This window comes from Oncorhynchus kisutch, linkage group LG7 (genome assembly GCF_002021735.2).
Source record: "Oncorhynchus kisutch isolate 150728-3 linkage group LG7, Okis_V2, whole genome shotgun sequence".
Classification (NCBI taxonomy): domain Eukaryota; kingdom Metazoa; phylum Chordata; class Actinopteri; order Salmoniformes; family Salmonidae; genus Oncorhynchus; species Oncorhynchus kisutch.
Window position 1 is genome coordinate 31,405,819 of NC_034180.2, and position 26,316 is coordinate 31,432,134.

At 44.6% G+C, this 26,316-nt stretch overlaps 1 protein-coding gene across 6 annotated transcripts in view; it reads left to right on the forward strand.

The window, feature by feature from the left end:
• LOC109894465 (protein unc-79 homolog) overlaps positions 1-26,316 on the forward strand; it is a 48,895-nt gene that overhangs the window by 16,104 nt on the left and 6,475 nt on the right. For 2 of the 6 annotated variants that reach the window (XM_020487974.2, XM_031828941.1), the window contains exons 12-41: positions 1,804-2,033; positions 2,194-2,365; positions 2,564-2,794; positions 3,037-3,227; positions 3,506-3,629; positions 4,158-4,301; positions 4,748-4,963; positions 5,231-5,458; positions 5,593-5,743; positions 6,064-6,143; positions 6,298-6,446; positions 6,685-6,842; positions 13,092-13,273; positions 13,500-13,701; positions 13,911-14,090; positions 14,604-14,672; positions 15,120-15,457; positions 15,625-15,807; positions 16,023-16,185; positions 16,289-16,438; positions 16,586-17,905; positions 19,136-19,252; positions 19,369-19,471; positions 19,582-19,722; positions 19,850-19,888; positions 20,075-20,187; positions 20,290-20,375; positions 20,862-21,035; positions 21,128-21,196; positions 25,569-25,679. In XM_020487974.2, coding sequence (XP_020343563.1) covers positions 1,804-2,033; positions 2,194-2,365; positions 2,564-2,794; positions 3,037-3,227; positions 3,506-3,629; positions 4,158-4,301; positions 4,748-4,963; positions 5,231-5,458; positions 5,593-5,743; positions 6,064-6,143; positions 6,298-6,446; positions 6,685-6,842; positions 13,092-13,273; positions 13,500-13,701; positions 13,911-14,090; positions 14,604-14,672; positions 15,120-15,457; positions 15,625-15,807; positions 16,023-16,185; positions 16,289-16,438; positions 16,586-17,905; positions 19,136-19,252; positions 19,369-19,471; positions 19,582-19,722; positions 19,850-19,888; positions 20,075-20,187; positions 20,290-20,375; positions 20,862-21,035; positions 21,128-21,196; positions 25,569-25,679 — 5,814 coding nt within the window. The remainder of the gene's footprint in view (positions 1-1,803; positions 2,034-2,193; positions 2,366-2,563; positions 2,795-3,036; positions 3,228-3,505; positions 3,630-4,157; positions 4,302-4,747; positions 4,964-5,230; positions 5,459-5,592; positions 5,744-6,063; positions 6,144-6,297; positions 6,447-6,684; positions 6,843-13,091; positions 13,274-13,499; positions 13,702-13,910; positions 14,091-14,603; positions 14,673-15,119; positions 15,458-15,624; positions 15,808-16,022; positions 16,186-16,288; positions 16,439-16,585; positions 17,906-19,135; positions 19,253-19,368; positions 19,472-19,581; positions 19,723-19,849; positions 19,889-20,074; positions 20,188-20,289; positions 20,376-20,861; positions 21,036-21,127; positions 21,197-25,568; positions 25,680-26,316) is intronic. The other 4 variants (XM_031828936.1, XM_031828938.1, XM_031828939.1 and 1 more) reach the window with 4 other exon arrangements.

The following is a 26,316-nucleotide window of genomic DNA, read 5'->3' on the forward strand; positions in this document are numbered from 1 at the left end:
GACTAGTAAAAGTGCTTGATTTGATTTGAGGAGAGAGGTAACCACTTGTGTCATTCAAGTGCTGTAGAAAGAGACACTATACTAGCCTGCTACAGGCTACAGGGACCTAAAGTGGAACATTCCCTTCATTACTTGTCCGATGGATGGCCCAGTCTTAATGGAACTGGCAGGGCATGATGTTTGTTCCGGAGCACAGTCCCAAGGGCATAAAAGTTCCCCCTTGTTTCCCACGGAGACTGACACACAATTCACAATGCTCAGGTAGTGTATCAAGCTGAGCAGCCGGCCAACAACTGTCCTCTATCCCAGTTTATCCAGCAGCAGTTTCAATCCTCACACAGCCTTTTCAATAGGCTTTGTCCCACCGCAGAAAGCTCTTTAAACTCTTACCTGGACCCACGCCAGCTCTCTCATTACCAGCATATTGTTGTTCTGAGAGGTGATTGCTAGTTACAGTTGGACAAGGGGTTGCCTTCACAGTGTTCTGTAGTTACAGTATTAAACACTCATATACTGTGTAGAGTATAGTCCATTAACCAAGTTTTCAGCATAATGTAACAAGAAGTTATGGATTGCGTGCAGCTGTGGTTTTTTGTTGAAAGAAAGAATTGTCCGTTTTATGTTTTTGCGAAGAACAGAGAGAGGGGGGAGGGAGGAAGAGAGGAAGAAAACAGAGAAAGGGAAGATCTGTTCATTTGATAGGTGGTAATGCATCTCTGTAATGGCCAAAGCTTTTAGTGGCTGATCAGATTAAGCCAGTCCACAATTGCCACCATTTTTTTGTTGAGAAATGAGACACCATAGGGACATGTGCAGTACCTATCTAAGAATGTTGCTATCTGTCCCATGGCAGCATACACATTAGTATACACACACACACAAATATACTCAAAAGTGAAAGAACGTTCATTTCATTTGGGATGTCTAAACATCAGTGTATTTATTGAGGCATATGAGCATTTGATCTTATTTCACTTAAAGTGACATTTCACAATTGTTCAACTTCAACTTCATATTGATGTCCAGCACCACCCCAACATCAACATATGTGAAAATGGTGCGTTTCTATGTTTTGGAGTAAAACATAAACACTGAGTATACAAAACATTAAGACCACCTGCTCTTTCCATGACAAAGACTGACCAGGTGAATTCAGGTGAAAGCTATTATTTCTTATTGATGTCTGTTGTTAAATCCACTTCAATCAGTGTAGGGGAAGGGGAGGAGACAGGTTAAAGAAGGATTTTTAAGCCTTGAGACAATTTACATGGATTTTGTAAATGTGCCATTCAGAGGGTGAATGTGCTGTTGAACAGGGTATGGCAGTAGGTGCCAGGCGCACGGTTTGTGTCAAGAACTGCAACACTACTGGATTTATCACACTCAACAGTTTCCCATGTGTGTATCAAGAATGGTCCACCACCCAAAGGACATCCAGCCAACTTGACACAACTGTGGGAAGCATTGGAATCAACATGACATCCAATGACATCATCAGTGTGCATTGTGTGATTTTAACCAATTATGAGAAGGTTTTTCCTACTAATTGTCTACTAATTGGTTGATGATGTCATTGGAAACACTTATCTTCCTCTGTCTTTTTTACTACAAAACATAAAAACACGCAATTTTCTTATGTTGATGTTACAGTGGAGCTGGAGATGTTGAGAAGTTGAAAATGTTAGTTAAATTTCCCTTTAAATGGTGCAAACAGTTTAGATTTCTGTAACCAAAATAATTAACATTTTTATATTAAAATTATACGAGGAGTTGTCCTCTCATTGTCCCCTCTCTGTCTTGTAGAACTGTAGCTCTCATGTCAGGAGGGCGGTTGTCACCTGCTTCTCAGCTGGCTGCTGTGGGCGCCATGGCAACCGGCCTGTCCGCTACTGCAAGCGTTGCCATGTCAACCACCACAGCAGCGAGACAGGGGCTGCAGCGGAGACCCATCTCTACCAAACCTCTCCCCCTCCCATCAACACCCGCGAGTGTGGGGCAGAGGAGTTGGTGTGCACTGTGGAGGCAGTTATCAGGTGAGCATCACAGACAACACAGGCAAACAACCGTATGCTTCACAATTGCACTGATTTAAACCAGTTATCTACCCCTCTATACCTATCCATCTATCTTTCTCTGTCTTTCTGTCTGTCTCATTCTTGATTCCCCCTCTCTCCATCCATCTATCAACATCAGCCTACTGAAAGAGGCAGAGATCCACGCGGAGCTGCGTGAGTTTGAGCTGAACAGGCGTCGTCAGATGGGCCTGTCTGCCTCTCACCACTCCCTTGACAACATCGACTTCGATAACAAAGAGGACGACCAGCACGACCAGAGGCTCCTCAGTCAGTTTGGCATCTGGTTCCTGGTGCGTGGCTCGCTGGTCTATCACTCACTATCGCAGTAGTGAGATTAGGATGTTGACACACCTGTCTGGGCTCTTATTACCAGCCCGGGCTGTACTCTCTTCATAGTGCAACATTATATGCTTTAACCATATCTCTCTCCAATCTTGGAAGCCCCTGATTGACCATGATACCCTACATCCTTGCCCCCATCCCTGTAGGTGAGCCTGTGCACCCCCAGTGAGAACACGCCCACAGAGAGCCTGGCTCGGCTGGTGAGCATGGTGTTCCAGTGGTTCCACTCCACAGCCTACATGATGGACGATGAGGTGGGCTCCCTGGTGGAGAAGCTCAAGCCACAGTTTGTCACCAAGTGGCTGAAGACCGTGTGTGACGTGCGATTCGATGTCATGGTGATGTGCCTGCTGCCCAAGCCTGTGGAGTTTGCCAGAGTGAGGAGGAGTGGGGGAGGGGGAGGAGGAGAGGTGTTGGAGGGTTAAGGTGGTTGAGCTTCAGGGGGTGATCGTGAGGGGTTGTAGGGTGTAATGGTGGGTGTAGGATAGTATGAGGTTAGGACTGTTTTTCTAGAGGCAATGCACATTGTAGGGACAGCAAGTGATGGTTGTGTTCCTTGGTGAATACCCTCCATTGTTATACCTGACCTGTGTATGTGTCTATGCACTCATATCCCCAGGTGGGAGGTTACTGGGATAAGTCTTGCAACACGGTGACCCAGCTGAAAGAGGGGCTGAACAGGATCCTGAGCCTGATCCCCTACAACGTGATCAGCCAGCCGCTGTGGGAGTGCTTCATGCCAGAATGGCTGGAGGCCATCCGCACTGAGGTGCCTGACCAGCAGCTCAAGGAGTTCAGAGAGGTGCTCAGGTACTGTATACTGAACTTCCTCCAAGTCGCCCAGTTCACTGTACTACCTCCTTTACGTCAATGGGTTCCTATGGTTACTGTTGACGCAGAAATCATTTTTTCTCTCATGAGAAAGTTTGAATGCTATGTGAAATGTAATGTGACTATGTGAAACACAGTCATGGGTAGACAGTGAAAACAGACTTGCTTAGTTTCCATTGTTACACCTGAGAGAGACGCAATACTAAGCCTCAGCTCTAAAAGCATTTCCCCACCTCTCCCCTCTGTTCTCCCTGCAGCAAGATGTTTGACATTGAACTGTGCCCTCTGCCCTTCTCCATGGAGGAGATGTTTGGGTTCATTAGCTGCAGGTTCTCAGGCTACCCAGCCTCTGTGCAGGAGCAGGCTCTGCTCTGGCTGCATGTGAGTATAAGGCCTGTGGCTTTTTACGAGTGTCCATTTCATATTGAGTGGTTAATTTCATGTGTGAAATGGACAGGTTGTCATGATGTGTGAGTGCCTGGGCAGGGGCTTTACTGAATATCGAACTGGGTCACACGGCTAGCATGAGACCAGAGTTCTGAGGGGGAGAGAGGAGGGATTTTGCTTTTGATTCCATATGCACTCACAGCCTGCTGTCCTATTTATACGTGGATGGATTTTCACATTTTCTGTCATGACTGTGATTACAGACACCAAAGTAATTCAATCTGTCTATATAGGTCACACTCAAAGCAGCACTACAGGAGTATGTGTACTACATTCTAGTGTCTTGTCTTTTGCCTCTCTTAACATCTGTTTGTTTGTGTGTTTCATATGTGCGTGTGTAAACCTGTTTTTGTCATTAATGTGTCTTGTGGGTGCGTATGAGTTTGGTCTGCATCTTTGTGTGTGTGTGTGTGTGTGTGTAACTGTTGGTGTGTTTGTTTGTATGTGTCTGGATGGACCCAGGTGTTGTCAGAGCTGGACATTGTGGTGCCTCTGCAGCTGTTGGTCGGGATGTTCTCTGATGGGGTGAACTCTGTGAAGGAACTGGCCAATCAGAGGAAGGCTCACGTCTCAAATCTAACTGGGGAAAATACTGAGGCTCGGAGGGTGAGATGTCATACTATGTCATCAACTCCCATGCAAAACAACCTCAATGTCAAAGAAAAAAGCTCTTATCGCTCATATATTTCCTTTCTATCAATGAACAGTAACAGAAGAACAAATTAGCTCAGGACAGATACAGTTTACATCCACAATAGGAAAATTATTGTTATCTAGCTACCCTCTATTGTCAACCATCCACGGCCCGTGCGTTGTCATGGTAACTGCTGAAGTCTAAATATAGTCCTGTTTAAGGGGCTTAATTGAGTTTTACCATCGTTCCGATTTATTATTGAAAGTTAAAGACTTCGGCTCATCTATCGACAGTATATTTGCAGTATATTTCTACACCTGAACACACCTTGATAACTTGGAGGGTAATTCTAAGGATAGTACAAATATGAAACAATTACACGTTTGTGTGTGTGTGTGTGGGTGCGTGATGTTCCTAGGAAAGCGTGGTTTCAGAACCAGGCCGTCTTGGGCAGCACAACACCCTGAGCCCATTCCCCAGTCCGTTCCGAAGCCCATTCCGGAGCCCCCTGCACTGCAGTCCCTTTAAGAACCTAGGCCATGCTACAGGACACTGTGCCCTGGACCTGGACTGTGACGATGATGACATGAACCTGAGCTGCTTCATCCTCATGTTTGACCTCATCCTCAAACAGGTGGCCAAATCTTTGAGCATGAATGTGCCTTTTGTTTGTGTGCTGAATGGGTGTGTTTGTTTGCATGTGAGCAAGGAAGTGTGTGCTGTATAATAATGTATTATTTTGAAGCTCGGAAGGCACATTCCAGACATGGGTTCAGTTATACAGTACTGTTTGCTGCATTTTACAATGCCTCATTGAATATGTCACAGCCACCAAGTTGAATTCCGTCCCACTTTCTATTGGGTTCTCCTGTTCAACCTGTTGTGTTGGTTCCTTGTCCAGATGGAGCTCCAGGATGACGGCGTGATTCTGGTTCTGGAAAGCAGCCTGGGGAAAGACATTGTGGGCATCATCAACAACGTCTTCCAGGCCCCGTGGGGTGGCTCCCACACCTGTCAGAAGGATGAGAAGGCCCTGGAGTGCAGCCTGTGCCAGTCTAGCATCTTATGCTACCAGCTGGGCTGTGAGCTCCTGGAGAGACTCACCCCCAGGGAGGAGATACATCTGGTGGTGAGACACACATGCACACACACTCCTGTAAAAACAACATGAAGGATGTCCTGAAGCGTCCCAATTGTTTTTCAGTGGTTGGTAATTCTTACTGCATTTGGTTGTCAATAGACATGATTGTGTCTTCCCTATAGGAGCCAACAGATGGCTTGGAGGACACATTGCTGTTGCCTCAAGTGTTTGGACCTGAAAAAGGGACAAAGGGAGGGACAGAGGAAGGGGACCACCCTACCAGCACACACACTGACAACCCTACCAATCAAAGTGACTCTCCTGACAACCCATGTATGTATCCATGGTGACCTAAGGATTGGGTTGGAAGGGTTTTAAAATGAGCACAGAATGTCTCAATGCATGGATATAGATCTGACGAAACACAAGCAGAACAATGCTCAGTTGTGTCGGTGCAAACACCTCATTATTATAAAAATGTAATCCCAAATGTATCGTTTGACCTGAAGCCAACGAATGTGAAAAATATGAAATGAACACTTTTCTGTAACAGTTCAGAGGCAGTGTGCAACATGAAAAGGAAACACTGCATAGTTTCTCCTTTGCTAGGCAGTGTTAGGCTTTGTTTTATATCAAAGCTTTCTGTTCTACAGCAATGAAGAATAATCCCGACAAGACGTTTTCCTACCAGCAGCTCCCTGTGTCTCTCAAGCTAATATACACCATTCTGCAGGTACCTGCTAGTCCACCTGTATCTAGTGTTAAAGTATCTTGTAATGTACAGATATAAACTGTCTAAATAATAGATGCGTAATCAAATCAAATAATCCCCTCATTAGAAAAGATTGAGTGAGGAAATTAACTCTACCTTCTGTTCATCAATGTAGGAAATGTCCAAGTTTGAGGAGCCTAATATCCTGTTCAACATGCTGAACTGTCTGAAGATCCTGTGTCTCCACGGAGAGTGTCTGTACCTGGCCCGTAAGGACCACCCCCAGTTCCTGGCCTACATCCAGGAAAAGATGCTTATTCCCAGGTCATCACAGTCACCATCACCGCATGGGGCCCCTCCTGCAGTTTCACACATAGCTTGTTGATTTTCTACAGATATCTTTGCGAGTACTTTCTTTAAACATGACTTGAGCCATGAGATGTAGCTACATGTAGCAACTGAAATTGTCGATCATCATCTTAAAGAAAGTTGTACTGGATCATCAAACATGTGAAGAGCAGCCAGATGTGTGTGCGTCTAATGTGATACCTGTATGTTCTAGACTGTGGACCATGCTGAAGTCCGAGTTCTGCCAGCTGGCCTCCCTGGCCGTGCCCCAGCTCCTGCATGCCCTCTCCCTCTCCCATGGAGCAGACATCTTCTGGAACCTGGTGGACAGCAATTTCAACAGCAAGGACTGGAAGATACGCTTTGAAGCAGGTGAATGATATAGGAGACTTCACTGTACGTGTGTGTGTGTGTGTGTGTTTACATACAGTACCAGTCAAAAGTTTGGACACAGCTGCTCATTCAAGGGGTTTTCTTTATTTTGACTATTTTCTACATTGTAGAATAATAGTGAAGACATCAAAACTATGAAATAACACATATGGAATCATGTAGTAACTAAACAATTGTTAAATTTGATTTGAAGGCCTCCCGGATGGCACAGTGGTTAAGGGCGCTGTACTGCAGCACCAGCTGTGCCACCAGACTCTGGGTTCGCGCCCAGGCTCTGTCGTAACCGGCCGCGACCGGGAGGTCTGTGGGGCGATGCACAATTGGCCTAGTGTCGCCCGGGTTAGGGAGGGCTAGGTCGGTAGGGATGTCCTTGTCTCATCGCGCACCAGTGACTCCTGTGGCGGGCCGGGCGCAGTGCGCGCTAACCAAGGTTGCCAGGTGCACGGTGTTTCCTCCGACACATTGGTGCGGCTGGCTTCAGGGTTTGGATGTGCGCTGTGTTAAGAAGCAGTGCGGCTGGTTGGGTTGTGTATCGGAGGACGCATGACTTTCAACCTTCGTCTCTCCCGAGCCCGTACGGGAGTTGTTGCCTTGATGACAGCTTTGCACACTCTTGGCATTCTCTCAACCAGCTGAATGAGGTAGTCACCTGGAATACATTTCAATTAACTTGTTAAGTTATTTTGTGGAATTTCTTTCCTTCTTAATGCATTTGAGCCAATCAGTTGTGTTGTGACAAGGTATGGGTGGTATACAGAAGATAGCCCTATTTGGTAAAAGACCAAGTCCATATTATAGCAAGAACAGCTCAAATAAGCAAAGAGAAACAACAGTCCATCATTACTTTAAGACATGAAGGTCAGTTAATCCAGAAAATGTCAAGAACTTTGAAAGTTTCTTCAAGTGCAGTCGCAAAAACCATCAAGAGCTATGATGAAGCTGGCTCTCATGAGGACCGCCACAGGAAAGGAAGACCAAGACTTACCTCTGCTGCAGATCATTAGTTCATTCACCTCAGATTGCAGCCTAAATAAATGCTTCACATACTTCAAGTAACAGACACATCTCAACATCAACTGTTCAGAAGAGACTGTGTGAATCAGGCCTTCGTGTTTGAATTGCTGCAAAGAAACCACTACTAACGGACACCAATAATAAGAAGAGATTTGCTTGGGCCAAGAAATACAAGGAATGGACATTAGACCGGTGGAAATCTGTCCTCTGGTCTAATGAGTCCAAATTGGAGTGTTTTGGTTCCAACCGCCGTGTCTTTGTGAGACGCAGAGTAGGTGAATGGATGATCTCCACATGTGTGGTTACCACTATGAAGCACGGAGGAGGAGCTGTGATGGTGTGGGGGTGTTTTGCTGGTGACACTATCTATGATTTATTTTGAATTCAATGCACACTTAACCAGCTTTGTTACCACAGCATTCTACAGCGATACCCCAACCCATCTGGTTGTGCTTAGTGGGACTATCATTTGTTCTCAACAGGACAATGACCCAAAATACACATCCAGGCTGTGTAAGGGCAACTCGACCAAGAAGGAGAGTGATGGAGTTCTGCATCAGATGACCTGGCCTCCGCAATCACCCAACCTCAACCCAATTGAGGGTTTAGGATGAGTTGGACCGCAGAGTGAAGGAAAAGCAGCCAACAAGTGCTCAGCATATGTGGGAACTGCTTCAAGACTGTTACGTTTCGCTGGTTGAGAGAATGCCAAGAGTTTGCAAGGCAAAGAAATATTTTGTTTAACACTTTTTTTGTTACTACATGATTCCATGAGTTATTTCATAGTTTTTATGTCTTCACTATTATTCTACAATGTAGAAAATAGTATAAATAAAGATGAACTCTTGAATGAGTAGGTGTGTCCAAACTTTTGACTGGTACTGTATATATTTTAAGTTAGATCCAAATGTTTTATTGTGGCATTGTCACAGAGCACCACAGAGCACCAATTAGTATATAATATAATATAATAATATCAGTATGCTACATTCACATTTAATTGAACATACTCTGACCATAAACATCATTAGAAGTAGATATTGATTACATAAGCAAAGGAACATTGAAAAATAACAAGAACAATTGCTAAGGGAAATGATGTGTCATGAGTACAGATCATTGTAGGATAATGATGATCATGAATTCTAATGCTCTAATTTTGGCCCCATATTATCTGTACTGAAACGTATGGTAATTTACTTTTCTGTGTAAATCAACAACAACAAAAAAGACACCAGTTGGGTGCCAAAGCAGTACTATGACCCACATCATAGATTATCCATTATATTGGCCAGGTACTCTAGTGGCCACTCTAACAATGAAAAGAAATGTAATCAAAAATGGAAGGCAGTCAGGACGAGGCAGGATCAGGTGGGACCATTCTAGTCAATGAGATGGCCGATACGCGTGTGAACAACAGGCACATGGTTTCCACTAGTTACCACAGCCACTATGGAAAAATTGGCTTATATCGTAAGATTTCATGAAAACAAACATTTGCTTTTTGGTCCTAATTTAAGGTTAGGGTTAGACATAAGGTTCGCAGTGTGGTTAAGGTTAGGTTTAAAATCCCATTTTAATAAAATTAATTTTAGAAATAGGTGGGGTTTATGGCTTTGTGGCATCTAGTGGAAACCAGGCACAACGCCGATATAATTGATTGTTTTCTCCCAGTTGCCGGGATGTCCGAGTCCTATCTGTCCTTACACTTGTAACAACCTAATCATTATGAAGCTTCTATTCCATAAAATAAGCCACACGTAGCAAATAAGCCATTACATTTTGGGGTTAACCAATTTCCAGTGTGTGGGCGTATAACACAAACATATAGTAACCCAAAGGTCACACATTCAAATCTCATCACGGACAACTTTAGCTGATTAGCAACTTTGCAAATATTTACTACTTTTTAGTTATTTTGCAACCACTTAGCATGTTAGCTAACCCTTCTCCTAACCGTAACCCCAACCATAACCCTTTAATCTAACTCCTAACCTTAACCCTAACCCTAATCCCAAACCTAGCTAACGTTAGCCACAACAAATTGGAATTTGTAACATACTGTATCATGCGTTTTGTAAATATCATAGAACTTGTCATTCGGAACATATCATACAAAATGTATAATGGACATCCATAACTGAATTACATAACATACCATATTAATTGTGAAGTGTCCCAGATATATATTTACTATGATATACACCTTAGCGAAATACATTTAAACTCAGTGTTTCACAATTCCGGACATTTAATCAGAGTAAAAAAAATATGTTTTATGTCAGTTAGGATCACCACTTTATTTTAAGAATGTGAAATGTCAGAATAATAGTAGAGAGAGTGATTTATTTACTTTCATCACATTCCCAGTGGGTCAGAAGTTTACATGCACTCAATTAGTATTTGGTAGCATTGCCTTTAAATTGTTTAACTTGGGTCAAACGTTTAGGGTAGCCTTCCACAAGCTTCCCACAATAAATTGGGGGAATTTTGTCCCATTCCTCCTGACAGAGCTGGTGTAACGGAGTCAGGTTTGTAGGCCTCCTTGCTCGCACATGCTTTTTCAGTTCTGCCCACACATTTTCTATAGGATTGAGGTCAGGGCATTGTGATGGCCACTCCAACACCTTGACTTTGTTGTCCTTAAGCCATTTTACCACAACTTTGGAAGTATGCTTGGGGTCATTGTCCATTTGGAAGACCAATTTGCCACCAAGCTTCCTTAACTTTAACTTCCTGACTGATGTCTTGAGATGTTGCTTCAATATATCCAAATAATTTTCCGTAATCATGATGCCATCTATTTTGTGAAGTGTGTCAGGGTCTCCTGCAGCAAAGCACCCCCACAACATGATGCTGCCACCCCCGTGCTTCACGGTTGGGATGATGGTGTTCTTCGGGTTGCAAGCCTCCAGAGGACATTTCTCCAAATAGTACGATCTTTGTCCCCATGTGCAGTTGCAAACCGTAGTCTGTTATTTTATGGCGTTTTGGGAGCAGTGGCTTCTTCTTTGCTGAGCGGCCTTTCAGGTTATGTCGATATGGGAATTTTTTACTGTGGATATATATACTTTTGTACCTGCTTCCTCCAGCATCTTCACAAGGTCCTTTGCTGTTGTTCTGGGATTGATTTGCACTTCTCGCACCAAAGTACGTTCATCTCTAGGAGACAGAACGTCTCCTTCCTGAGCGGTATGATGGCTGTGTGGTCCCATGGTGTTTATACTTGCGTACTATAGTTTGTACTGATGAACGTGGTACCTTCAGGAGTTTGGAAATTGCTCCCAAGGATGAACCAGAATTGTGGAGGTCTACCATTTTTTTCTGAGGTCTTGGCTGATTTCTTTTGATTTTTCCCATGATGTCAAGCAAAGAGGCACTGAGTTTGAAGGTAGGCCTTGAAATATATCCACAGGTACACCTCCAATGGACTCAAATTATGTCAATTAGCCTATCAGAAGCTTCTAAAGCCATGACATAATTTTCTGGAATTTTCCAAGCTGTTTAAAGGCACAGTCAACTTAGTGTATGTAAACTTCTGACCCACTGGATTTGTGATGCAGTGAATTATAAGTGAAATAAATTGTCTGTAAACAATCATTGGTAAAATGACTTGTGTCATGCATAAAGTAGATGTCCTAACCAACTTGCCAAAACTATAGTTTGTTAACAAGAAATGTGTGGAGTGGTTGAAAAACGAGTTTTAATGACTCCAACCTAAGTGTATGTAAACTTCCGACTTCAACTGTACGCCTAGCCCCTGATTCCAGGCCTACGGTCCTAACACCGAAAAGACACACCCTATCCCCTCAGTCGTCAAATTAGTTGGACACTTTTGATGACTTATCATGACGTATGACTTGTATACACTTGCAGGGCGAGGGAAGAAGGAATGATTTTTAAATGCACCACCCTTGTCCGGAAATTCGTCACATGTTCATCCCGCGATGATTGTGTTTTCAGCCACCAGTAGCTTGTGGGTGCTTTGTATGCCAATTATGAGTGCACTACTACTCTACTTATATTAAATATATAATTATTAATATACGCCTACTGTATGATAGCTAGCAAATTAATTAGCTAACTAACGTTAGCCTGCCTAGCTGGAACTTCTGGAGAAGGAAAATGTTTTATTTCTACAATTTCCAAAAGATAACCAAACAGCAACATGTTTACTTTTACGAGACGTGTTTGTGCTGTCATGTGCATTAGTAGCACAATTTCTAACTTATTTGCATTCGTTGTTACTTACACTTATATGTTGACTCCTCCATTGATGTTGTTTTTAAGTTTTTGCCGACTTTTCTTAGAGTATGTACAATCGTCACGAAGTGAATTTTGGGGAGTGTCAGGCCACGGGAGTGAGCATAATTGTACATTCGCAAAGCCGACTAAAAATGAGAGCTGAGGGGCTTACGTTGCAAACTTCCCTTGCTTGGCTAATAATGTAGACCGTCCTCCAAGATGGCGACGGGGATTCCCCCAAGGGCATAAGGCGAGGGTAAGTGAATGAGGGTGTATCTTTTAAGTGTTTGGACTGCAACCAAAGTCTGTTATCCCTCTGACTTTGCCTGTGGGGCAGAGAGGAAGAGGCAATCTGGCTAGGATAATGCTGGCTCGCCTCCTTCTCCACAGTGCCATCTAGTGGCAGACACTGTACATTGCCCATCAGCATTAGAGTGATGCTTATTTTAAGACTATCCTTTGCAATTAAAATAATGAATATACCAGACATTTGCTTGATCTATTATTGCCCCCCATAATGAAATCGGGGAGGATACTGTGGATCTCCATCTGTACGTTCTTTCATCACACGTGATATCTCAGACATCACTGGCCCAATTTTGAGAAACTTGGGCGAATGCCATAGAGATCCGGAATTTACAAAATTGTGTTATTTTTATGGGGGATTGGAAATGATGCAGACAATTACATTGATATAAGCTACAATCTATCTCCAATATTAAAGCTGATCTACACCTTAATTATTTATTTTTTTTACAAAATTGCATTATTCGTAGAGACGATATGTTTACTGATGCATTGTTTGTTATCTATATCCAAAAGTAAGGTTTACAAGATAAAAAAATCAGATTAGATTGTAGAACGTGGTGTTCTCATTATACCTTTTACTTAGTGTTCTATCTACCTCTATGTGTCATGGCGCTGAGATATTGTCTTATGCCCTGTCTGTGTTGTCATGGTAACTCCCAGTGGAGAAGGTAGCAGTGCTCTGTCGGTTCCTAGACATTGGTTCTGTGACGAAAAATCACCTGCTGAAGTACTCCCTGGCCCACGCCTTCTGCTGCTTCCTGGCCTCTGTGGAGGATGTCAACCCGGCTGTGGCCACACGCGCCAGGCTGCTGCTGGACACCATCAAGAGCCCAGCACTACAGGTGACTAACAGAGCTCTATCTAGGCCAAGATAAATACTCTTATTCAACTACCATACAACCACTTTCCTTATATCAATTGAACACGTGTATAGAGTCTTTTTTTGTCCCGGAGGATAAATTGCTTCGCAGCATGTCAGCAAATAATTCCGGATTGACAAATAACACATAAACATGTAAGTGCAGTGCTAACACTTGTGTCTCTGTCTGTATCTGTGTGTGCCTTTAGGGCTTGTGTCTGTGCCTGGACTTCCAGTTCGACACAGTGGTGAGGGACCGGCCCATCATCCTCAGCAAGCTGCTGATGCTGCACCACCTGAAGCAGGAGGTCCCTGCCCTCAGCTGGGAGTTCTTTGTCAACCGCTTCGAGACGCTCTCCCTGGAGGCCCAGCTCCACTTGGACTGCAACAAGGAGTTCCCTTTCCCCACCAGTACGCCCAGCTGGAGGATTCTCTCTGTTACATAGTCTGCATAATAGAAGTTGTGCTATGACATGTTCAACACAACAAACAAAGCATGTACAGTAGGGAAATATAAACCTGTGAAATAAGAACACAACTGTTCCAGTTGAGATGTGTTATGAGGCACAGTCACAGTGGTGTATGTTATTTATCTTTCCTTCCTTGCATCTCCCTGCCAGCCATCACAGCTGTGCGCACCAACGTGGCCAACCTTAGTGATGCAGCGATGTGGAAAATCAGACGGGCGCGCTTTGCCAGGAATCGCCAGAAGAGTGTGCGTTCCCTCCGTGACAGCGTTAAGGGCCCGTCCGAGTCCAAGAGGGCCTTCTCCCTCCCAGAGACTCTGTGTAACCGTCTACGTAAGTGTCCAGTTGGTAGAGTGTCCATTGGTTGGTTAGGCTACTAGTCTGTGGGTCTCAGCTTTTGTCTGTCCCATGCTCCTACTGTTTCTCTCCTCATCCATTCATCTCTCTGTTCTGTTAGTACACCTACAAACAGTATCTGTGTTCCTGTTTGTTTTATTCAATTGTTTTCTGTGATTCGTTCTCTTGCTGGATGTAAGAGTTCTGTTTTATCTGTGATTTCCTCATTGACTCTGCACAGGATGCTGTCTGAGTTTCTGGGTGAAGGGGTTGGCTTTAGACTGTGTGTGGTTGTTAAGCTTGAGTGCTTCACATAATTTTTCATGTAAGCAAGTGAAAGCTAAATTATTAATAGAATTACTAGTCTTAGGATCCACATACGTCTTGGGATCACTTTGTGTGAATGGTGTGAGACATTGGGATGTATAGGGTTCTCTGGAAGCTCAGACGTGTCCTTTGCTACTTCCCCAGAACATTCTCCTAAATTGTGTTCTCATGTATGGTTTTTAGCTCTAAGACTTACGAGGCAAGAGCACTCTGCCCCGACTCTGGGAGATATGATAGAGAAAGTCCTGCCAGGTAAATAACAACCCAAATCTGACTCACCTTATTTCAACTGAACCAGATCAACATTCCCTTCAGCATAATCACATCATAGTGGGAGGAATAAATACCTTATGGCAATTGTTAAAGTTGATGGGCATCAGGAAACTTGAAAAAACAATGTTTGCTCTTCACTGACATTCATTGCTTTTCATCCAGAGTTCATAGATTGTGCATTCTATTTTAGTCTCAGGTAAAAACGAATTATACTGTTGGAATGGGAGAAAACGGTTACTCTTGCTATCTTGATAGCTTTTCACATTTTCTGTTTGCGTTTGACATATGCCATGAATATGTTAGTGGTGTCCATATATGTAATCACCCTGCTGAATGTAGACCAAATGAGATGACTGTCGTACTATCTCCCTCTCTGTTCACCTGCTTCACCGCCCCTCTCCACTTCATCCGCTCCCCTGTCTGCAGCACGCTTCCTCCCACCCTTTAACCCTGACGCTTCAGCCCCTCTCCTAGGCCACAGCCCCTCACCGGAGGACGACTCGGTCATCAGGGACCTGCTCCCAGAGGATGCTGGGATAGATCACCAGACGGTGCACCAGCTCATCATGGTGCTGATGAAGTTCATGGCAAAAGACAAGAGCAGTGCCGAGGCAGACATTGGCAGTGCCAAGGCCTTCAACACAGTGAAGCGCCACCTGTATCTACTGCTGGGCTTTGACCAGCAGGAGGGTTGCTTCATGATCGCACCCCAAAAGATGAGGACCTCAACCTCCTTCAATGCTTTCATCGCTGGCATCGCACAGGTCAGAGAATATCAAGTAACCTTATGAATGACGGCGAGTTGACGCTGTAAAAATAGTTTGAATGATTATCCTTGAATACATTTAGAGTTTAATCCCCTGCTGCTGCTGATTTATGAAAATCTGTCAAGCTTCAAGAAGAACGTAGCGTGATGTGATATCTCCTGCAGGTGATGGACTACAACATTGGGCTTGGGAAGCAGCTGCTCCCCCTGGTGGTCCAGGTGTTGAAGTACTGCACATGCCCCCAGCTCAGACACTACTTCCAGCAGCCCCCACGCTGCTCTCTCTGGGCCCTGCAGCCACACATCAGACAGATGTGGCTCAAAGCCCTGCTGGTCATCCTCTACAAGGTACACACTACCCATGTTTGGAATATAATGAAACCTTATCCACTATGTGAATGTGTTTACATTGAAAACTGTATACAGTGTGTGTATAATTGATTACCGGCACTTAAGTCTGGTTGTGAATTATTTTTACTGGGAACAACAGCTAATTTATTAATATTGGTGTTGCTTTCTACTCTCCTACACTCCACTCCTACCGATCCTGTGTGTGGTCCCAGTACCCCTACAGGGACATGGATGTGAGTAAAGGGGTTCTGCACCTGATCCACATCACCATCAACACCCTGAATGCCCAGTACCACAGCTGTAGACCCCATGCCACCGCCGGACCCCTCTACAGTGACAACTCCAACATCAGCCGCTATAGCGAGAAAGAGAAAGGTAGCATCAGAAAGATGATTACATTACTGGACTGGGCTTGAAATGAATCTGCAGTAAGACTTGAGAGTTTTGGATATAATGTGTGTGTTTTGTTTTTTTCCAGAGGAGGACAGTGTATTTGATGAGTCTGATGTCCATGACACCCCAACTGGAGCAGGCAACAAGGAGTCCCAGACCTTCTTCGCCCGTCTGAAGAGGATCGGTGGCAGCAAGTCTGTCAAGTACCAGCCAGTGGAGCTGAATGCACAGAAAAGTATAAATTTAGTTTCAAAGGATGACCTATTTTATCAAAAAAAGAAATAAATTGAACTTAAATGCTTTTGCTGATAAGAATTTAGCTTTTACTGATTTTTATAATCAGATATAAGCTATCTTTTGATCCTCTCTCTGTCTGTGTCAGGTGAAATTGAGCTGTCTGAGTACCGTGAGGCCAGTGCGCTACAGGACAGCATCCTGCACTGTGTGAGGGAGGAGAGCACCAGGAAGAAGCGTCTGCAGGCCATGCACAAGCAGAAGTCCTTAGATATTGCCAACACTGACTCCATCCTCTACAACCTGGACGAGCACCGACGCAAGTCCTGCATTGACCGCTGTGACCTGCAGCATGGTCTCCCCGCACCCCCCTCCTCCACCACCTCCCACCCCAGGCAGAAGGGGGGCCATGGGAAGGGCTCGTCAGACGGTTCCTCAGGCCGTGCGGAGGGCAGCGACAGCCAGGACCGTCGAGGATCCCGGGGGGGCCACTCAGACTGCTCCAGGCCTGTCATCCCAGAGGTGCGTCTCAGCTGCATGGGGACGTTTGAGGACAAGGCCGACCTGGACTCCCCTCTTACAGGGGGCTCATCAGCAGAGAAGGAGGACCCGGACCTCATTGACCTCTCCTCTGACTGTACTTCCATCCCAGAGAAACACTCCATCCTATCCATGTCCGACAGCGACTCCCTGGTGTTTGAGCCCCTGCCGCCACTGAGGATCGTGGAGAGTGACGAGGAATTTGACCTCAACACAGTGATGGGCAACAGGCTGAATGGGAGTGCCAGGCCCCCAGCCTCCCCTGCCAGGCCCGCTGCCTCCCCTGCCAGGCTCGCTGCCTACCCTGCCAGGCCCGCTGCCTCCCCTGCCAGCAGTAGCACCCTGCACCTGTCTCGGGTGGTGCAAGTGAGCGTGGAGGACTGCTCTATGGACAAGAAGACCACAGACTCCCCAGCAAAAGAAATCCCTCAACAGCGTTTACAGAGGAGGCCACGCTATGCAACCCCCACCACCTCCCTGGAGCTGCCTGACCAGCCAGATTACCCTGGCCTGGAGAGCCCCATGACCCTCAGTTTACAACAGAAGAGGGACCTGCTGAGGAAGACCCCTGCTGTCCCTGACACCTCCCTGGATGACTTTGTGCACCCTGAGGACCTGAAGGCAGCGGTGGGTGTGGGGACCAGTCCCTCTGGTAGGACCGTCTTCCTGGACATTCCTGAAGACACAGCCGAGCCCCTCACCTCTCTGGAGGGGAACAATGATGAAGAGGAAGATTATGAAGATGATGACCTTGATGACAGTGACCTGAAACCTGATGATGATGACAATGATGAGGCAGAGTTTAAGATCCAGATAGTTCCCCGGCAACGCAAGCAGAGGAAGATAGCTGTGAGCGCCATCCAGAGAGAGTATCTGGACATCTCCTTCAACACCCTGGACAAGCTGGGTGAGCAGCCCACTGAGACAGGTAAGAGAGAACAGGGTGAGGGGAGAAAGAGAAGCCTCAGTCCAGAGGTCTCCCTCTGTATGGACCTACGGCTGCTGTATCCTTCCCCTACGCTGATTTCATGCACAATATGTATTTTTGATGTGTGTGTTTCAGTGGCGACATCTCTTAAGATTTTTCTAGAACACATTTTCTAGAATAGTAACGGAAGTGTCTGCTTAGAAGGGCCGAACCACATGAACAGACTTTACATTTTCTAGTTGGATATCCATGCTACTTCAAATCTTCAGTCAACTGGTCACCACTGCTGTCTCCTGTCCTGTGGTGTGGCTTTGTACGTGTTTCTTCCGTTTCCCATTCCTACCCATGGCAAACACCTGAAAAACAAAACATGCTGTGAAGTGAAGTCCTAGAAGCCGATAAGTAAATATCAATACAGCATCTTCAAATTGCTGCAACACAATGTCCATAAATAGCTGTCCATCTAAGAACAAGCAATAACATAGAATGATAAGGCAAATAGGGCATCAATAACCAATTGTAATTTCTTCACAAAATATTCATTTTAGACTGCTGTTGCACTAGGACTTGCTCTATACTTGTCGTTAACCACTTGTAGCTCTACACTACATTTGTTTTGGCGTTGGGTGTCTGCAGCATCTCATGCTCTAAACAATTGTCCACATGTGAGGTTATAAGGTGGCTGAGAGCTGAAGCAGCCACCATTGCGCCCCATCCCTCACGCACACCACCCTGGACAATCCGCCTCAGCCCCCAACCTCGCAGCTGCTATCCCAGAAACAAGCAACCACTCTTCAGTATCAAGTAGAATCCAAATACTTTCTCATTGTCATCTGTTTAAATTCACCAATAAAACAGGATGTGGTCATCACACCCAGAACATTAAAACCTTTCAAACATTTGGCCTTCTTTTTTTCAATGTGTAAAATAGTTTTTCTTCAGTCGTTCTTTCTCAGCGTTATGTTTTTGACACCAATGCAGTTTTTTTCATGGTTCTTTCGTTTTTCTTATCAATAGATCAGGGATTATATCTATTCCGACAATATATCAAATATTGAATATATGCAACTAAGCCATTACATTTATTTTATTTTATTTACCTCTGTGAGCGTTTTCCACTCCCCATTTTCATGAGTTTGTTTTAGTAAACCAGTCATTGAAATGAAAGTGGAGATAGAGGGAAAGTACCAGGCAACTCAATCGTCTGTATGTGTGTGTGTCGCACCCCAGCTCAGTACCGTCAGGCGAAGCGGGGCTCGTTGGGAGCTCTAACCATTAGTCAGCTGATGAAGAGACAGTTGGAGCACCAGTCCAGCGCTCCTCACAACATCAGCACCTGGGAGACCGGTCAGTCACTGGCTACCTCTGGTCCACCCCTTCAGATTTGTAAATGTCAAAACACCTTTTAAATACTGTAATGACTTTGTTTGACTGTGCTGATTTTCGTGTTGCTCTCTAAACAGGCCCCACCAAGACCAGCCTCCTATCTGCCCCCAGTACAGTCAGCATGTTTGTGCCCGCCCCCGAGGAGTTCATTGATGATCAGCCTACCACCATGACTGACAGGTGAGTGAACCTACCACCAACACTGACTGGTGTGTCATTCTGGACAGCGGATACTGTATGTATTAATGGTAATTTGTTGTTATTAATACTAATACTGTGTGGTCTCTCAGGTGTCGTGACTGTGGTGCGGTGCTAGAGGAGTATGATGAGGAGACCCTGGGCCTGGCAGTGGTGGTGCTCTCCATGTTCATCCACCTCAGCCCTGACCAGGCCGCTCCACTGCTGCTGGACATCATGCAGTCTGTGGGCAGGTCTGGCAACTACAGCAGCTCCTGCATCAACACCCTTATACATCCCATACACAAGCCTAATTGTTCAGGAAAGTTTTGGCACACTCTGTCATGTCTCTGATCTTGAATTCAGATGTTTTTCTTACAGGCTGGCGTCTAGTGCTAATTTCTCTGGGCAAGCTGAGAGGTATGACACATCACAACTAGACATACTGAATATATTCTTATTTGGTATGTGTTAAACTCAGGTGTACTGTGGATGCTGATGACTAGTTCACGCTGTCTGTATTCTTGTACACAAATGAGAGAATGGGCCAACATGAGGTGCAGACGCTCTGTGTGTGAGTTGATGTTGATGTCTCTGTTGGTGTAGCATGCTGATCCCTGGCAACGCAGCAGGTGTGGCTAAGCAGTTCCTCCGCTGTGTGTTCCACCAGCTGGCCCCCAATGGCATCCTGCCTCAGCTCTTCCAGAGCAACATCAAAGGTCTACTCGGACAAACATATAAAACACAATATGGCTCCTGTTAAGAGCAGCATTCTGAGGGATATGGTTTGATCTTTACTGTCAATTTCTGTGTATTTCCAGATGGAGGTTTTCTGAGAACATTGGCTTCTTCCCTGATTGATTTTAATGAACTGAGTTCTGTGGCTGCACTGAACCAGCTACTGGAGGTGGGACTTTTACTTGCTTAGTGTAATGATTAAAGCTCAGCACTCGGCTGAAGGAACTATGCGGGTGTTTTTTGTACGTCTTGAATCTCAAGCAAAATGTCCACTTTCGTCATGTATCCAGCAGGAGGAGCTCTTGTAAAAGTTGACGACACTACAGCACTGCTGTTCGGATAGCGTGATAACAAACCCAATTAAGAATGCTGCTGAAGAGTATGCCTCTGCATGGTTGTTCACCATATTCACTTATTCTCTATTAACTTGGTGTCTTCTCTTTAGCAATCTTACACTGTTACAATGTTCAAGGAATAGCACTTGTGATAGTCCACCTCAGTTCACTCCTTTGACTCATAACATCACTAGTCCAAACCACTTTTAGAATATCATTTTAAAACTAGTGAACAATTGATAATGGAACAGTTGGTAATGGCTCTATGGCAATAAATATGTATTATGTAACCCTGTTGTCATTTATACCATCGTCCTCAGGGTCTGAACAACAAGAGGAGTCTACCAGCCGGGGGCACCATGCTGCATTGCCTGGAAAACATCGCCACCTTCATGGAGGCCCTGCCCATGGACTCCCCCAGCAACCTGTGGACCACCATCTGCAATCAGTTCCAGACCTTCCTCACTAAACTACCTTCTGTGCTGCCTCTGAAGGTACTGGATCTCACACTGCATGTAGGCTGCATTGACTGTGACCAATATAGAGCTAACGCCTTATGAAGAATTGTATGATGTCTCTCTCACAGTGTCCCCTGGACTCCAGTTTGAGGATTATCATTTGTCTGTTGAAGATCCCCACCACAAGTGCAACCCGGGTGAGTCTGTCTGTGTGTGCTTTACAACTGCGACCTGGCCAAGGTAAAGCAAAGCAGTGCGACACAAACAACACAGAGTTACACATGGAATAAACAAACATACAGTCAATGATACAATAGAAAAAGTATATATACAGTGTGTGCAAATGAGGTAGGATAAGGGAGATAAGGCAATAAATAGGCCATAGTGGCGAAATAATTACAATATAGCAATTAAACACTGGAGTGATAGATGTGCAGAAGCTGAATGTGCAAGTAGAGATGGGGTGCAAAGGAGCAAAATAAATAAATAACAGTATGGGGATGAGGTAGTTGGATGGGCTATTTACAGATGGGCTATGTACAGGTGCAGTGATCTGTGAGCTGCTCTGACACCTGGTGCTTAAAGTTAGTGAGGGAGATATGAGTCTCCAGCTTCAGTGATTTTTGCAGTTCGTTCCAGTCATTGGCAGCAGAGAACTGGAAGGAGAGGCGGCCAAAGGAGGAATTGGCTTTGGGGGTGACCAGTGAAATATAACTGGAGTGCGTGCTATGGGTGGGTGCTGCTATGGTGACCAGTGAGCTGAGATAAGGCGGGGCTTTACCTAGTAAAGACTTATAGATGACCTGGAGCCAGTGGGTTTGGCGACGAATATGAAGAGAGTGCCAGCCAGCGAGAGCATACAGGTCGCAGTGGTGGGTAGTATATGGGGCTTTGGTGACAAAACAGATTGCACTGTGATAGACTGCATCCAATTTGCTGAGTAGAGTGTTGGAGGCTATTTTGTAAATGACAAGTCAAGGATCGGTAGGATAGTCAGTTTTACGAGGGTATGTTTGGCGGCATGAGTGAAGGATGCTTTGTTGCAAAATAGGAAGCTGATTCTAGATTTAATTTTGGATTGGAGATGCTTAATGCGAGTCTGGAAGGAGAGTTTACAGTCTAGCCAGACACCTAGCTGTAGTTGTCCATATATTCTAAGTCAGAACCGTCCAGAGTAGTGATGAGGGACGAGCGGGCAGATGTGGGCAGCGATCGGTTGAAGAGCATGCAATTGTGTCCCACCTGGCCAACAGCCAGGGAAAATGCAGAGCGCCAAATTCAAATAAATTACTATAAAAATCTACATTTCATTAAATCACACATGCAAGATAGAAAATTAAAGCTACACTCGTTGTGAATCCAGCCAACATGTCAGATTTCAAAAAGGCTTTTCGGCGAAAGCATACGATGCTATTATCTGATGAGAGGGCAACAGTAAACAATGAGAGAGTAGCATATTTCAACCCTGCAGGCGCAACACAAAACACAGAAATAAAATATAAATCATGCCTTACCTTTGACGAGCTTCTTGTGTTGGCACTCCAATATGTCGCATAAACATCACAAATGTTCCTTTTGTTAGATTTGGCGCTTTTGATCCAGAAAAACACTGGTTCCAACTTGACCAACGTCACTACAAAATATCTCAAAAGTTACCTGTAAACTTTGCCAAAACATTTCAAACTACTTTTGTAATACAACTTTAGGTATTTTTAAATGTAAATAATCAATAAAATTGAAGACGGGATGATCTGTGTTCAATATAAAAAGAAAACAAACTGATGCTACTTTTCTAGTCACGCGCCTCTTTCAAACAGTCCACTTCAAGTGACTCTCATTCAAGATGGCCGTACTTCTTGATTACACAAAGGAAAAACCTCAACCAATTTCTAAAGACTGGTGACATCCAGTGGAAGCGGTAGGAAATCTGGTTTCCCAATGAAAACCTATTGAAATCCACATCGATGGAACAGTAGTGGAGAGGGTAGCAAGTTTTAAGTTCCTTGGCATACACATCACAGACAAACTGAATTGGTCCACTCACACAGACAGCATCGTGAAGAAGGCGCAGCAGCGCCTCTTCAACCTCAGGAGGCTGAAGAAATTCGGCTTGTCACCAAAAGCACTCACAAACTTCTACAGATGCACAATCGAGAGCATCCTGGCGGGCTGTATCACCGCCTGGTATGGCAACTGCACCGCCCTCAACCGTAAGGCTCTCCAGAGGGTAGTGAGGTCTGCACAACGCATCACCGGGGGCAAACTACCTGCCCTCCAGGACACCTACACCACCCGATGCTACAGGAAGGCCATAAAGATCATCAAGGACATCAACCACCCGAGCCACTGCCTGTTCACCCCGCTGTCATCCAGAAGGCGAGGTCAGTACAGGTGCATCAAAGCTGGGACCGAGAGACTGAAAAACAGCTTCTATCTCAAGGCCATCAGACTGTTAAACAGCCACCACTAACATTGAGTGGCTGCTGCCAACACACTGTCAATGACACTGACTCAACTCCAGCCACTTTAATAATGGGAATTGATGGGAAATGATGTAAATATATCACTAGCCACTTTAAACAATGCTACCTTATATAATGTTACTTACCCTACATTATTCATCTCATATGCATACGTATATACTGTACTCTATATCATCGACTGCATCCTTATGTAATACATGTATCACTAGCCACTTTAACTATGCCACTTTGTTTACATACTCATCTCATATGTTATACTGTACTCGATATCATCTACTGTATCTTGCCTATGCTGCTCTGTACCATCACTCATTCATATATCCTTATGTACATATTCTTTATCCCCTTACACTGTGTATAAGACAGTAGTTTTTTTGGAATTGTTAGTTAGATTACTTGTTCGTTATTACTGCATTGTCGGAACTAGAAGCACAAGCATTTCGCTACACTCGCATTAACATCTGCTAACCATGTGTATGTGACAAATAAAATTTGATTTGATTTGATTTTGAAAAGACAGTGACCTCAAAAAACCAAACAAATCTGAATGGTTTGTCCTTGGGGTTTTGCCTGCTACATAAGTTCTGTTATACTCACAGACATGATTCAAACCGTTTTAGAAACTCCAGAGTGTTTTCTGTCCAAATCTACTAATAATATGCATATCTTATATTCTGGGGATGAGTAGCAGGCAGTTGAATTTGGGCATGCTATTCATCCAAAAGTGAAAATGCTGCCCCATATCCTGAAGAAGTGAGCAGTTGGAGGCCACGGAAGGAGAGTTGTATGGCATTGAAGCTCACCTGGAGATTAGTTAACACAGTGTCCAAAGAAGGGCCAGATGTATGCAGAATGGTGTCGTCTGCATAGAGGTGGATCAGAGAATCACCAGCAGCAAAAACGACATCATTGATGTTTACAGAGAAAGTTGGCCCGAGAATTTAACCCTGTGGCACCCCCATAGAGACTGCAAAGGGTCTGGACAACAGGCCCTCCGATTTGACACACTGAAGTCTGTCTGAGAAGTAGTTGGTGAACCAGGTGAGGCATTCATTTGAGAAACCAAGGCTGTTGAGTCTGCCGATAAGAATGTGGTGATTGACAGAGTCGAAAGCCTTGGCCAGGCTGATGAATACAGCTGCACAGTATTGTCTCTTATTGATGGAGGTTATGATATCGTTTAGGACCTTGAGCGTGGCTGAGGTGCACCCGTGACCAGCTCGGAAACCAGATTGCATAGCGGAGAAGATACGGTGGGATTCAAAATGGTCGGTGATCTGTTTGTTAACTTGCCTTTCAAAGACCTTAGAAAGGCAGGGTAGGATAGATATGGGTCTGTCGCAGTTAGGGTCTAGAGCGTCTCCCCCTTTGAAGAGGAAGATGACTGTGGCAGCTTTCCAATCTTTGGGGATCTCAGACGATACGAAAGAGAGGTTGAACAGGCTAGTAATAGGGGTTGCAACAATTTTGGCTGATAATTTTAGAATGAGAGGGTCCAGATTGTCTAGCCCAGCTGATTTGTAGGGTTCCATATGTTGCAGGTCTTTCAGAACATCGGCTATCTGGATTTGGAGAAATGGGGAGGCTTGGGCAAGTTGCTGTGGGGGTTGCAGGGTTGTTGACCAGGGTAGGGGTAGCCAGGTGGAAAGCATGGCCAGCCGTAGAAAAATGCTTATTGAAATTCTCATTTATCGTGGATTTATCGGTGGTGACAGTGTTTCCTATCCTCAGTGCAGTGGGCAGCTGGGATGAGGTGCTCTTATTTCTCCATGTCACATAACTTTTTGGAGATTGTGCTACAGGATGCATTAGGCCTACTAACCAAATGGTGAGCACAGTCTTCAATCGAGTGTCATATATAGCACACTATCCCAGCCCTTCTCTGATATGGGCCTGAGCAGGTTATATGACTGGTTACATTCTGACTCTTTAAATCAAAGGATTTACACCTGATAGCATTCAGTTTAGTCACATTTGCATGAGTGAACGTATAAGTCCTACAAATCATGTTGTGTTAAAATCCCCTTGGCCTCCCACCAGCAGGCAGGACCCAGCCGTTACTGTCTCTTTTTCTTCTCTTCCCCAGAGCTTACTGGAGCCCTTCTCCAAACTGCTGAGCTTTGTCATGCAGTATGGAGTGTTCAGCCTCTCTTACCTGGTGGAGCTATGTGGCCTCTGTTACAAAGCCTTCAACAAGGTAGATATGTATAGTTTAGCTTACATTTCCTAGCATATTTGTTTATGTTTGTTTATAAAAAAAATTAAAAACACTGTTAGCATTGCAATGATCTCATGTGAAATAGAGGTCGACCGATTAATCGCTATGGCCTATTAATTAGGGCCGATTTCAATTTTCATAACAATTGGAAATCGGTATATATATTTTTTTACACCTTTATTTAACTAAGCAAGTCAGTTAAGAACACATTCTTATTTTCACTGACGGCCTAGGAACAGTGGGTTAACTACCTTTTTCAGGGGCAGAACAACAGATTTTTACCTTGTCAGCTCGGGGATTCAATCTTGCAACCTTACAGTTAACTAGTCCAAAGCTCTAACCACCTGCCTTACATTGCACTCCACGAGGAGACTGCCTGTTACGCGAATGCAGTAAGAAGCCAAGGTAAGTTGCTAGCTAGCATTAAACTTATCTTATAAAAAACAATCAATCATAATCACTAGTTAACTACACATGGTTGATATTACAAGTTTATCTAGCGTGTCCTGCGCTGCATATAATCGATGCGCATTTGCGAAAAAGGACTGTCATTGCTCCAACGTGTACCTAACCATAAACATCAATGCCTTTGTTAAAATCAATACACAAGTATATA